Raw genomic sequence first — 13138 nt, 5'->3', positions numbered from 1 at the left:
ATCAGTTCTGTGATATGTTTGGAGTGCATGGTCAGAAAAGCCGGTTTTTCCAAAATGGAGATATTTAATGTGTCATTTGCATTTGGGATGGTTCGCCCTGTTTCCCCTGTGTATGGTAGGTTACGTGTGCATTGTATTTTATAAACCCCCTGGGTGGGCTAGGTGTGTAAGAGGATCTTTGGAAGAACTGTGTAGATGTCTTAATTTTGTCAGGGGTTTAAAGGTGGTTTTGATGTTGTATTTGTGTAGCGTTCTGTCCATTTTTTCGGAAATGCCTCTAACATAAGGAATGGCAATAGCATTCTTGAAATCTTTCTTGTTTTTAGTGGTATCTCTGTGGAAGATCTTGTGAATAGTTTTTTTATCGTATCCATTTTTTATAAATGTATGGTTGATGATCTCGTATTCCTGGTTTAGAGCTTGTTCATTTGAACAAATAGTTTGAGCTCTGTGTTTAAAGGTGCTTATGACCCCTAGTTTTTGTGTTGGGTGGTGATAAGAATTTTTGTGTATGTACTAGCCTGTGTGTGTAGGTTTGCAGTAGACTGAGGAGAGACATCATGAGGGAAGATGTGTGACAAGTGTGTTTAGGTATGGAAGAGAGTTGTTTTTATCTATTTCAATGGTGAATTATATATATCTGTGTTGTTTGTTCAGGTGGCTAAGGAATGTATTTAGTGCTTCGCGGCTGTGGGGCAAAATGACAAAAATATCGTCGATGTATCTGAGCCAAATTTTGGACTTTAGGCACACTGACTCTAGAGCTCGTTGCTCAATGTCTTCCATATAAAAGTTAGCTATTGGGGGGGGGGAGAAGTGGTGAGCCCATAGCTGTACCCTCTTTTTGAAGGTAAAAATTGTTTTGCCACACGAAATATCCAGAGCGGAGTACGTGGGCGAAGAGGGCCGTGATGTGTGGAAATATGTTCTGTAGAAGCAAGATAGTATCATTGATCGGGACATTGGTGAAAAGGGAAGTTATGTCAAAACTGACTAAATCTTGGTCGTTGAGTGTAATGTTTTTAATTTTGTTATGAAATGTGTATTTTTTTATGTAGGAAGGGGAATGACTTACCAATTCCATGAGTGTGGCCGCTAATTTTTTGGCTAAGTGGTAATTTTTGGGCTGTCGATTCCTTCAACAATTGGATGTAGTGGTGTGTCTGTTTTGTGTATTTTTGGCAGGCCATAAATTCTGGGCGCACGTGCATAATGAGGTATTGTTACACCTGATATCTTGAGAATATAGAATTCTCAGCTATCATGGTGTAACATGAAGAATAAATAAAATAAATAAAAAACCCTGCATAAAAGATGATAGTTGAATTAATTAAAAGAAAAAGAAAGATTCTTGCATCCAATAAAATATATAAAATATAAAGGTTTTTGTTAAACTGACTAACAAAAGAAAGAATATATTAATATTGTGATATGATTTAAAAGAGAAAAGGTCATAAGAGATGGTATGTGAGAGGCTAGAGATTAAGTTATTAAGTATGTTCATAGAAAATTTTTGGAAAGGGGATTAAATTAGAGGCTAGCAAAAGAAAAAAAAAATCGCTCAGGGCCGATTCCCGGATTGAGACATCGTTACGGGCTTGCCGATCAAAGGACGTTTGGCAGAAAAACGCCACCCTAATTGGTCGGTGAAGTAAAAACAAGTAGGGGGCCGGAGAAAAGAAGTTAGAAAAAGTGCCTTTAGGAGAACAGGTATAAAAGGGTTGGAAACCCCCCCACGGGGCTGTTTTGGTTTTGGTTTTGATTCTGTTCCAGGAGAGCCCTTCGTGAGCTCTTTCGTAGGGATTTCACGATGTTTTCCTGAGTGGCGAGATAGGGGTTATATCTCCATGCCACAACACGGAAACGAATTTCGAAACGAAAACGATTTCGATTCCGTATTTCCTATGTGAGAAGCGAAGAATGCCATAAAGTCGAGGAAAAGAAAACATATTCTTTGTGTTCCAACTTCAGTGACAACTATGAGTAGGGGAAAGAAGTAAAGAAATCGATGTCCACGTGGCGAGTTGCACAGCCGATATATAGATGATTCAAAGTGTGTTCGGAGTTACGAAAAGTTAAGCCAGCGTAAGCCTAGCTCAATTCCAAAAAGAACGCAGGAGAAGCAGATTATCGGTGAGGTTATATCAAGCTAGTTCAATCAGAAGAAGGTAAAGGCCCATATGAAAAACCCAAGAAAGAAAGGTACTGTAAAATATATCTAATGTTAACTAAAATTTGTCTGTGATAAGTATCATTATTCTAATACGGAACTGTTAAAGTGACCAAGGAAAATTTATACTAGGACTTTAGTATCTGACAGAATATATTAAAAGTAAGCTGGCTAGTGTTAATGTTATGTGAATAATTAAGTGTCCTGAGAATTTTGCATGTCTATTGTAATGTATAGGGAAGTTAAAATGTCATAGTTGTGTGTTAGTGCAGAAAAAGGTTAAAACAAACTTAAGTTACAAACTTAAGTTAATATACTTAAGTTTGAATAGTTAAATAGTGTGAATTAATCTTATTTGTCCATGTCAAATGAATTTACGTGTTGAATGTGTATGGCGGCATGATCGTAATACTCATTGTAGGATCATAGCCTAATTACTTGTAATAAGCTAATGTTAGTTTGTAAGTATTTAGTTTAGCATTAAATTGAGTAATCACAAAAGTCGAATTGTACCATGATAAGGAATTTAATAAACCTTTGTTCAATGATAAAAGAGTTGTCTGAAATTGCTGTCCAATGCACCACTTGAAAAAATACGAACCTAATCACGCGGGAAATTAATGTTAAGAAACGAGATAAAGTGTCATGACTGCAACATTGTTTCACTTTCATACATATTTGAGTTCTTTCTCCTTGTTTTTGAATATAATATCTTAAACTAAATATCCCAAAAGGCGCAGTATAAATACAAATATTTGAGGTACTAAGGGGAGAAATAATTTAAGTATTAGTAGAATTTTTGGTGATGTCTCTTGCGTAGATAATAGAAGAACATAGGTAAGCGGAAATTATAAAATAGAATAAAAATCGTAAAATGGGACACAACAGTATTATGCCCGTGTGCTGCTTCTTTTGGCTATGTGTTAACAGATTTAATTAATTCAGTTTTTTTTTTGATGCGTTTCGTGGGGTTGTAGTTTACCATTTGGTAAGTGTTGTGGTCCGATACCAAATGGTTAATTTTTTCTATGTAAGTTGTTCGATCTAAAACAACAGTGGCATTCCCTTTATCTACTTTTGTGATTATAATGTCGAATTTCGATTTGTCGAAATGTCAAGTGTTTTTTTATTAATAATAAGTAAAATAAGCATTTCAACACGTGTGTTTACTGTCTCTAAATTCATAAATTTGAATGCTGATCACACTACCTGTAACCTTAAAAGAAATAGTATTTCTAAAATTTCAAATAATTTCAGATGACAGTAGAACAGTTGATTTTAGGTTGCAGAGAAATAATACAGAATTAGAAGCTTCACGATACAACAATCTTATTGCCATATTTCTTTTGTTAAAACGGTAAAATGAAGTAATAGATTTTGAATACTGTCTAGAAAAGCTTTCAGACCGGTAGAAATTTAGAATAGTTATGCAATTGAGTTCCAGAAGAGGATAAGGAGGGGGAGAGGGAAGCATTAGAAAATCTTCAAAATGAGCAAAAATTTTAAATCATTCTGTATATGATATCTTTAATATTATATTTTCAACATATCTATGAGGATATGCACTGGATATTATTGTAATGTGCATAATACTAAAAAAAAGGTGAAGAATCACTGCTAAAATATCATTGAATATAAATTTTTGATATCAAAAAGACTCGCAATCAGAAAAACCAAGTAATGCAATTTACCATTTGTTGTTCATAAAGACGAAACAAAAAAAATCGTTCTAAAACTGAAATGTGATGATCCATATAATTTGCTAGGAAAGAAAGCAAAATGTCATTTATTTCAATAAATATTATTTAAAAATATAAATATTTGACATAATATTTACAAAGCAACCATTTGTAAATTCGCGAAAAAAATTGTTTCTATATTATAAATAAAGTGAAAGCGCAATCAGTGGAACTCTTCTGGTGTGCTGATTTGAAGAGTAAAATAGATCAAATTTAATATCACTAAATAGATTTGTTTCAAAGGCTGATCGGTGGTCATTTCAGGATTGGTTATTTTCACACGTGAAATTCATTTCAATTTTTGGGAAGAGACGCAATAAATCATTCTAGAGGCAAAAAGACAGTAAAGGAAATTCCAAGTTACACAATAGATGTAAAGATAGGTGACACAAAGGTCACTCACCAACAGTTAATCCACTAATGGCTCTAGAATAGCTATAATGGGATTAACTGCAGAGGAAGGTAATGGCATGATAAAAGGTAGAATGCCGATGAAGTTTAGATCCATGAAAATAGCTAGTGAGGTCTGGCTGTTTCATCCACCTCAGCCGGTTGTGGGGAGTTAAGCCAATAGAGAGTTCAGTTTGGTTAGCTATGTCCCAATTTACCAGGCCATCCTCATTCATTCACTACCTGGTAGGTACCTACTAACATATTGCACCACATGAAGGAGAGGATTGGACATTAGGTCAGAAGCCCCAGTCAATTTTTTGCATTCCTGAAAAGCGATGTGGAGGTCTCTGCTCAGCGACCCTCATGATGGTGCATTGACTTCAAAATGAGCATTTTGTCTTTATCCAAGAATGAACCTCAAATATATAAAAAAAAAAATTAAACTGTTTACTGTAAACCTATAATTATCTCTCTCTCTCTCTCTCTCTCTAAGGAGATCATATTCTCTGCAGAATTACAGTTAGTAAACATTTTTCACTATTCTATATATCTAACCTTCAAATTCTCACTAAATACTCGACCATTCTGCTTTTCTTCGTCGTAAGCGTTTTAGCGAGATAGTGAAGTAATGGCATGTACTAAGCAAGCCGCTCGTAAGTCTACCGGAGGAAAGGCTCCACGAAAGCAGTTAGACACCAAAGCTGCTCGTAAAAGTGCTCCTGCTACAGGTAAAGTGAAGAAACCCCATCGTTATAGGCTTGGTACAGTTACGCTCAGAGAAATTTATCGTTATCAGAAGTCTACAGAATTATTGATTAAGAAACTCCCATTCCAACATCTAGTCCTTGAAATAGCTCAAGATTTCAAGACTGATCTGCGTTTCCAGAGTTTTGCTGTCATGGCTCTTCAGGAAGCAAGTGAAACAAACTTGGAGGGTTTGTTTGAAGATACCAACTTGTGCGCAATTCACACCAAGAGAGTGACCATTATGCCCAAACATATTCGGCTGGCTCGACGTATCAGAGGAGAACGTGCTTAGGTTAAACTAAGTTGAACTTCAGAAACGGCCCTTTTCATAAAGGCATATACTGCCATTTTCTTGGATTTAGCAAATGCATTTGACAGGGTGCCGCATAATAAGCTGATATGTAAGTGGCAGCACATGGGTTTGGATGTCAGGTTGGTCAACTGGATTCAGGATTGGCTATCTGTTAGGTATCAGAGAGTTGTGTATGGCTGGGCAGTGGGGTCCCACAGAGCTCAGTACTGTGACCTATATTGTTTAACCTTTATATCAATGACATTGTCAGCGGATTGCAGGGGAATGTTCAGTTGTTTGCAGATGATGTGAAGCTGGGAAGGGTTATTAATAATAGTACAGATGTGGTAGTCATGCAAGAGGATTTGAATAAGCTAGACAGATGGGAAAATGAATGGGGGGTATCGGTTTAATGCAGCAAAATGTAAGGTCTTGAGGTTTGGGACACATCGATGGAACGCTGCATAGGAGATATACTGGTGGAAGTAGGGGAGACAAGAGATCTGGGGTTGATGATTGATAGAAACCTGAAATTCAAGGGACATATTGCAAAGGTGGTGAAGGTAACACAAAGGATTGCTGCAATAATGAGAAGGACGCTGACCTGCAGAGATAAAAGAGTTATCATTCCATCGTATAAGACCCTGATCAGACCACTCTCAGATTATTGTTCTCAGATTTGGTCACCAGGATTTGAAGGGAATAAATTAACTGTGGAAAGGGTACAGAGGCAGATAACAAAGAAAGTTTCAGGACTGTACAATGTTAGTTATGAGGATTGGCTGAGAGAATGTGGACTGCAGAGTTTGGTGGATAGAAGAAGGAGAGGTGATATGATTGAGACTTTTAAACTGTTGAGAGGTGGTTACAGGGTTGACACTGGGGAGTTCTTTCGCTTGGTTGAACAGCAGGAATGAGTGATGACAAGGGGCCATCCCAGGAAGTTACGAAAGGAAACTGTGAGCAAGAGGGTGAGGAGTGGTTTCTTTGCATGGAGGGTGGTTGAACCATGGAATGCATTGCCTGATAGAGTGGCGAGAGTGAGAATGGTCAATGAGTTTAAGGAGTGGTATGATAGACTTTGTGTTTCCCAGGAGGGCCCTCCCACGATGAGTCTTGATAGACTTTGTGTTTCTTAGGAAGGACCTCCTGCGATGTCTTTTGACTCCATGGAGGCCTGAATAATAATAAAATAAGTTTTTTTTTTTTTTTCTGAAAAAGAAAAACAGCAGGAAGGAGTGATGACAAGGGGCCATCCCTGGAAGTTACGAAAGGAAACTGTGAGCAAGATGGTGAGGAGTGGTGGAGTGGTTTCTTTGCATGGAGGGTGGTTGAACCATGGAATGCATTGCCTGATAGAGTGGTGAGAGCAAGAACGGTCAATGAGTTTAAGGAGTGGTATGATAGAATTTGTGTTTCCTGGGAGGGACCTCCCTCGTTGAGTCTTGATAGACTTGTTTCCTAGGTAGGACCTTCCGTGATGAGTCTTTTGACTCCTTGGAGGCCTAAATAATAATAATAATATAGAGAACAACTGTATGGTCATTCCAGAATTACTCTATATGAGCTCAGATAAATGCTTTCTTCTTTATACTGACTCTCACAGTTAAATACATTCTGTTCTGAATTATAACACCAAAAAAAACAAACTGAACCTAGCATTCAGCTAAAGGTTCTGTAGTTTTGCTTGATCATATGGGAGCTTAACATATTTATAACTATCCCATTTATTTTATTTATTTCTGCTCACAATTAGTCTGTTTTACCTTTCAAATTATTCAGAATACAATAAAGATTGAAGATCTCACTTGATTACTATACTTGCATATGTATTTTACTAAGCAGGTTTCCTTCATGTTTCCTTCATTTTGCTGAAGTACGCATGAAGGATAAAGCTCAAACAATAGGAATATATTAATTTAGAGTTCCAAATGCACTTTTAATAGAAGGAAATTTACTGCAGATTCCACCCTTCTCTTTGCATATCTAATTTGCTTTTAATTAAGTCTAACATTTTCACTAATATGCGAGGTCTTGATAGGAGGAACTGTGAAGTTAGTAACAGAACTACAGTATAATTTCACAGTTCCTCCTTGGAGAGTAGATAAAGATATATATATATATATATATATATATATATATATAAACTTCTGAGATCACAGAACTTAACACGGTATTATTTTTCCTCATATACAGCTTTCCTTCCTTCCTTGCTTACTTTGTTACTTGCTAGAATTCCCATCACAGAGCAACAACTAACGTGCATGTCAGTCACTGAGATTCAAAGCAAAACTCAAGTGACAACATGGCTGTCATTACTGCAGTGCTGTCACGTTATAATGGTGCATGGCATTGAAACACTATTGTGAACAAAATAAATTAATATGTAATATATACCTACAACATTTCTGTTATTCCTAAGGATTATAACATATGATAAGCAAGTTTACTATAGTTCGCCCACCGTTTGTAGGTCTCTGCTTGGCATTTTGCCAAGAATAGTCGATTCATGCTGAAGGGGAGAAAGAAATGAAGGATGTACGAATTGGTCACCAATATGTGAAATCACGTGCTTTCTTGTCTGTCACTGTACTAGTACTAGCTTTATTTTTGTTGTTGCTTTTTTGCATTATTTTTTTATTATTAATTTGTATGATGAATCCAGTACAGTCAACAAGTTCTGTTGTTAAACGTTTCAGTAGCTCTTGCAAAAGAATATTCAATAATGTGCTGACATTCTGCGAAAAAGAACTGTCAGAAGGCCATCTCCTTGTTCCTCTTTCTCAAGTCATAAAACATGCAAGTGCAATTGCGGGCATATTGGGGTCGACTGATAAAAGAATTCGTGGGGAATCAAAAGGTGAAGGTAAGCCAAAATTTAAATCTCCTAAAAAAAAAAAAGTGCCAGATAAAGAAAACCATCAAAACCGTAGCTTTGAATGATTTTGATGTACACGTTATAAGAGCTATTCACGAATTTTACTGGTCAAGAAAAGAGTGCCAACTGTTCTGAAATTGATTCCTGTGCTTAAAGAAAAAATTAATTTTCCTTGGAAAAGAGAAACTTTAAGGAAAATACTTCATGAAATCAGATTTTGTTTTAAAAAGTCCTAGAATAAAAGGAAACTTATCATGGAGTGAAGTGGCATTGTTTTATCTAGAATGCATTATTTGAGAGCAATAAGACGTTTCAGGGAGGAGAAAAGACCGATTGTGTATCTAGATGAAACTTGGATTGATAGTAATTTAACTTATGGAAAATGTTGGCAGTCTAAAGAAGAATGTGGAGTGCTACAAACTGGAAATGCCTCGCAGTGCATAATAATTTTGTGTGCAGGTGGAGAAATAAATTTTTTACCGAATTCAAACTTAATGTACAAAGCCAATTCAGCTACTGGAGATTACCATGGGCAATTAAATTCTACGATCTTCGAAAAGTGGGCAGAAGAAAAATTGATTCCAAACCTTCCTAAAAATGCTGTTGTTATAATTGATAACGCCTCATATCACTCTATTTACTTAAACAAAGTTCCAAATTGGTCTTTGGAAAGAAGCAAGTTCTTATGGATTGGCTCTCTGCAAATAACATTTCTCATTTCCCAGATATGCGAAAAATCGAATTGCTTAATTTGTTCCAAAGAAACTCGCCCACAACTAAACTATTTAAATTCGACGATGCTCAAAGAGCATGGATTTCTAGCTTTGTGGCTACCACCATATCATTGCGATATTAATGCTATTGAGTATGTTTGGGCAGAAGAGAAAAGTTTCATTCGCCATCGCAACGTAACTGGAGATATTGACATGTCGAAACTTTTTAACTTTCAGAACAGGCGATTGAAAGTATTACAGTTCAAAACTGGGGAAAATATTGCTTTCATGTCACCTCATTGGAAAATATGTATTGGGACAGAGATGGAATTATCAAAGAATTATGCGAACCTTTGGTGATCAGTTTAAGTGAAAATGATGACGATTCAGACACTGATTCAGATGACTATGAAGATTAAAAGGATTTGATAATGGTATTTTTTTCCAACCTTTTTTTGCGTGGGTTTGTTAAAAGAGTCATAACAAGTCATAAATAATTAATCAGTTTAGGACATTAAAGTGTCTCAGTTCTCTCAACTGTAAGTTTAGAATATCTAAGTTCATTTGAAAAAATTTCTGCTTTTCTGTATAATTATTTTTATTTTATAGAAAACTTTCTTAAAAATAAACCTAGTTAAATTTTTGTTTTATGCTATACCTTTTTTAATTTTGTTAATTCTCTACGTACATTTTTCCAACTGTTATACAAGCAAAATAGTTACACTTTAAAAACAGCAATGTTCGTAAAAGAAAGGCTAAATTTTCCGACCTGTAATAATAAACAAACTCATCCCAGAAGACAGATTGATTACCCTGTTATAGGAACGGATTCTGCTTTTTCTGACATGCGCAGAAGTGTCGAGGGATCTCTAATCGATGGGCGAACTATATTAAGTCTCACTGATATGGTTTATGAATTGTTTCATATCTCCACCACTTTGCCATATGGTGATATCCAGTAATATTAAGCATACAAATGCTTAGTATTACCAGATACCACCGTAACAAACGTGAACACATACATGTATTTTCAAAGGTTACTTTATCATATAATAAAAGTGTATTCCTAATTAATGAAATTTTCACTCAGTATATATATTACTGTAAAAAAAAAGTAGAATGTTTATGTGAGATTTTTACCCACCGATCACTTCGCATGCTAATGGCACTAAAAAAAATCACAGTCCTGAAATTTGTTTTTTTCTGTTACTGAGGATGAACTCAATTCCTTTATTTCTTCTACCATCTATGTTTTTTATTATTATTATTTTTTTTATTTTTAAGTCATAATATATTATTTTATTTTTTGGCTTTTGTTTTAATAATATATTTCTTTCTTTTTTCTGCAAATTATGTTATTCACACACACACACACACACACACACACACACACACAGTAATACTTGCATAAATCTTAACGTTCCTGTTAAGATTTATGCAAGTATACTTGAGAAATGGTTAAAAAGGATTGCGGAAGAGAAGCTTGGTGAAGAACAAGCTGGATTCAAGCCAAATAGAGGCTGTCAGGATCAGATTTTTACTTTACGACAAATTGTTGAGAAATCATGTGAATATGAATGAACAGATTAATCATGCGATACAGAGAAAAAGGGCATTATGGAGGCAGCATAAGAGAAGTGGTAATAACCAATTCCATGAGGATTACAAAGACCAGGCAAGGCGGGTGACTTGGTTGGTAAGGGTAGCAAAAGTGAGTTATGAGCAGCAGTTAGCTAATGAAGTCAAAAAAGAATCCTAGGGAGTTCTTTCGATATGTAGCCAGCAAAAAAAACAGAATGATTATGGAAGGATGACATTGATTGAAGAAAATGGTATAAGGACCTCTGTCAGAAGATATAGTGGAGATACTTAATGAGAAATTCATAAAGGTCTTTCATTCTTGTAAATGTGACTTCATGGAGAGATTGAGAGCAGTTGATGATGGGGAGGAGAGACTGACTGTAAGTGAGCATGAGGTGTGTAGGGAGTTGACAAACTTGATGTTAACAAGGCTGCGAGACACGATAATATATCACCACATATTCTGGAAGAATGTGCCAGGGAGTTGACATTTACCTTGACATATTTTTTAATATTCTTGCACTGGGTCAAATTCCTGAGGAGCGGAAGGAGGACAAGATTGTGCTGCTTCATAAAGGAGATGATAGATCTCAAGAATCAAATTACAGGCCTATCTGTGTGTCAGGTGTTGTGGTTAAGTTGTTGGAGAAGCTTGTGAGAACTAGGATCCAGAGTTGGGTGGACAAATGGTATTATCTTTGATGGACAGCATGGATTTGCTAAAGGGATGTCGTGTTTTAGTAATCTACTTACTTATTACAATAAGGTGACAGATTCCTTGGACAGAGGAGTGGGATACACAGTAAACGAGGTTGGTCTGAAAAGTTCTTGACCTAACAATGAAAAAACAATTTTCATATTTTTTGGTTAAAAAATAAAAATAATTTCAAAATTATTTTTATTTTTCAACATAATCTCCCTTAAGACTAATATATTTCAGCAATGCTCCAGTGGCATTATTCCATTCCTGTAGTGGTTCTCAGTAAGATCTGCAAAATACCTCTCTACAGTTGCAAACACCTCTTGATTTGAAGAAAAACACTGACCAATGAGAAAGTGCTTTAATTTTTTGGAAGAGACAGAAGTCAAAGGGAGCCAAATCTGGGGAATAGGATGGATGTTCCAACAATCCACACTGCAGATTCTTTAATTTTTCAATTGCCAAAACACTTTTGTAAGTGGGTGCATTGTCCTGATGAAAGATGATTTTTTTATTCTGCAAACTGGGTCTTTTATCACGAACTTTTTCATCTAGTCTGGTTAAAAGATCAGAATAATATTCCCCAGTTATTGTTTTACCCTTTTCAAGATAATTAATTAATAAACAAAATGCCTTTAGCATCCCAAAACACCGATGCCATGACCTTTCCTGCTGATGGAACCGACTTTGTCTTCTTTGGTGCTGAACAACCAGCTTCTGTCCACTGTTTTGACTGCAGTTTGGATTCTGGCGTGCAATGGTAAATCCAGGTCTCATCAATAGCAATAAATCGATGCACAAAATCAGTTTTATTCTTGTTAAAATGCTCCAACCACTGTTCAGAGATTTTCATGTGAGTGAATTTTTGATCTGTGAGCAATCTTGGCACCCATCTTGCACAAAGTTTTTTCCTATGCAATTCTTCATGCAAAATATATCCCACATGTTCTTTTGAAATGCCTACAGGCTCATCAATTTCATGCACTTTGACTTGCCAGTCATCCAATACCATATCGTGCAGTTGATAACTGATTATGTTGTTACACTTTTTGGACATCCTTCATGTGGATCATCTTCAAGGCTGGTATGGCCACATTTAAAATCGGCAGCCCATTTCTTAATTGTTGAAAAAGGAAGGAGAAGAGTGCCCATAAACTTTTATGAACTTCGAATTAATTTCTTTTGGCATTAAACCTTTTATAAAGAATTTTTATAACTGCACGATACTCAATTTTATCCATTTCAAGGGATACAGACTGCTGTATAAAACAAACTACTTGATAGAATGACTAGCAATTTCACATGGATGCTTATGAAAGATCTACCAAATTAGGAAAAAAAAAAAAATCTTGCCAATAGTGTTGCCATCTATGGTGAAGGCCGAGAACTTTTGAGACCACCTTCGTATACTTAGATTTCGCAAAGGCCTTTGATAGATTACTGAAATGATAAGTCGATAGTCAAAGTAGAGCAGATGAGGTTGGATATTAGATTAGTGCATTTGATCGGAGACTGGCTATCTGATAGGTATCAGCTATTGTGTATGGGGGTGCAATATCCCGGAAAAGGAAAGTTGCAAGTGTAGTACCTTGGGGGTCAGTTTTAGGGCCATTACTGTTTAACTTGTATATTAATGATATTGGTGAAGATTTGGATGGAGATGTTCAGTTGTTTGCAGATGATGCAAAGTTGGGACGAACTATGAAGTGTAGAGAAGATGTTGTGGTATTACAAGAAGACTTGAATAAATCGAGTGATTAGGCATGGGAATGGGGATGCGAGTTGAATGTTGCGAAATGTAAGGTTTTAAAATTTGGGAAACAAAAATGGGATGTAGAATTTATGCTTGGCAGGGATATATTATTGGACGTTGGCAGGAAAAAGACCCATAGGAAGATCAATACATAGGTGGATTGATACAGTAA

At 35.9% G+C, this 13138-nt stretch overlaps 2 protein-coding genes across 2 annotated transcripts in view; both read left to right on the top strand.

Annotated features, from left to right (window-relative positions):
* The window catches only part of fws (Conserved oligomeric Golgi complex subunit 5 four way stop), a 574187-nt gene that overhangs the window by 232519 nt on the left and 328530 nt on the right, over nucleotides 1-13138 (top strand). The gene's annotated exons all lie outside the window — the stretch shown is intronic.
* Nucleotides 4931-5341, top strand: LOC150106231 (histone H3.2-like). Its single transcript, XM_090393053.1, has one exon. It carries the CDS (start codon nucleotides 4931-4933, stop codon nucleotides 5339-5341), a length of 411 nt encoding a protein of 136 aa, XP_090249179.1.

Source organism: Typopeltis vanoorti, chromosome 5 (assembly GCF_054136105.1).
Source record: "Typopeltis vanoorti isolate ZY-2024b chromosome 5, IOZ_Tvanoo_1.0, whole genome shotgun sequence".
NCBI classification, from domain to species: domain Eukaryota; kingdom Metazoa; phylum Arthropoda; class Arachnida; order Uropygi; family Thelyphonidae; genus Typopeltis; species Typopeltis vanoorti.
The sequence above is the reverse complement of the archived record's forward strand: the minus strand, read 5'-3'. Positions and strand labels throughout refer to the sequence as shown.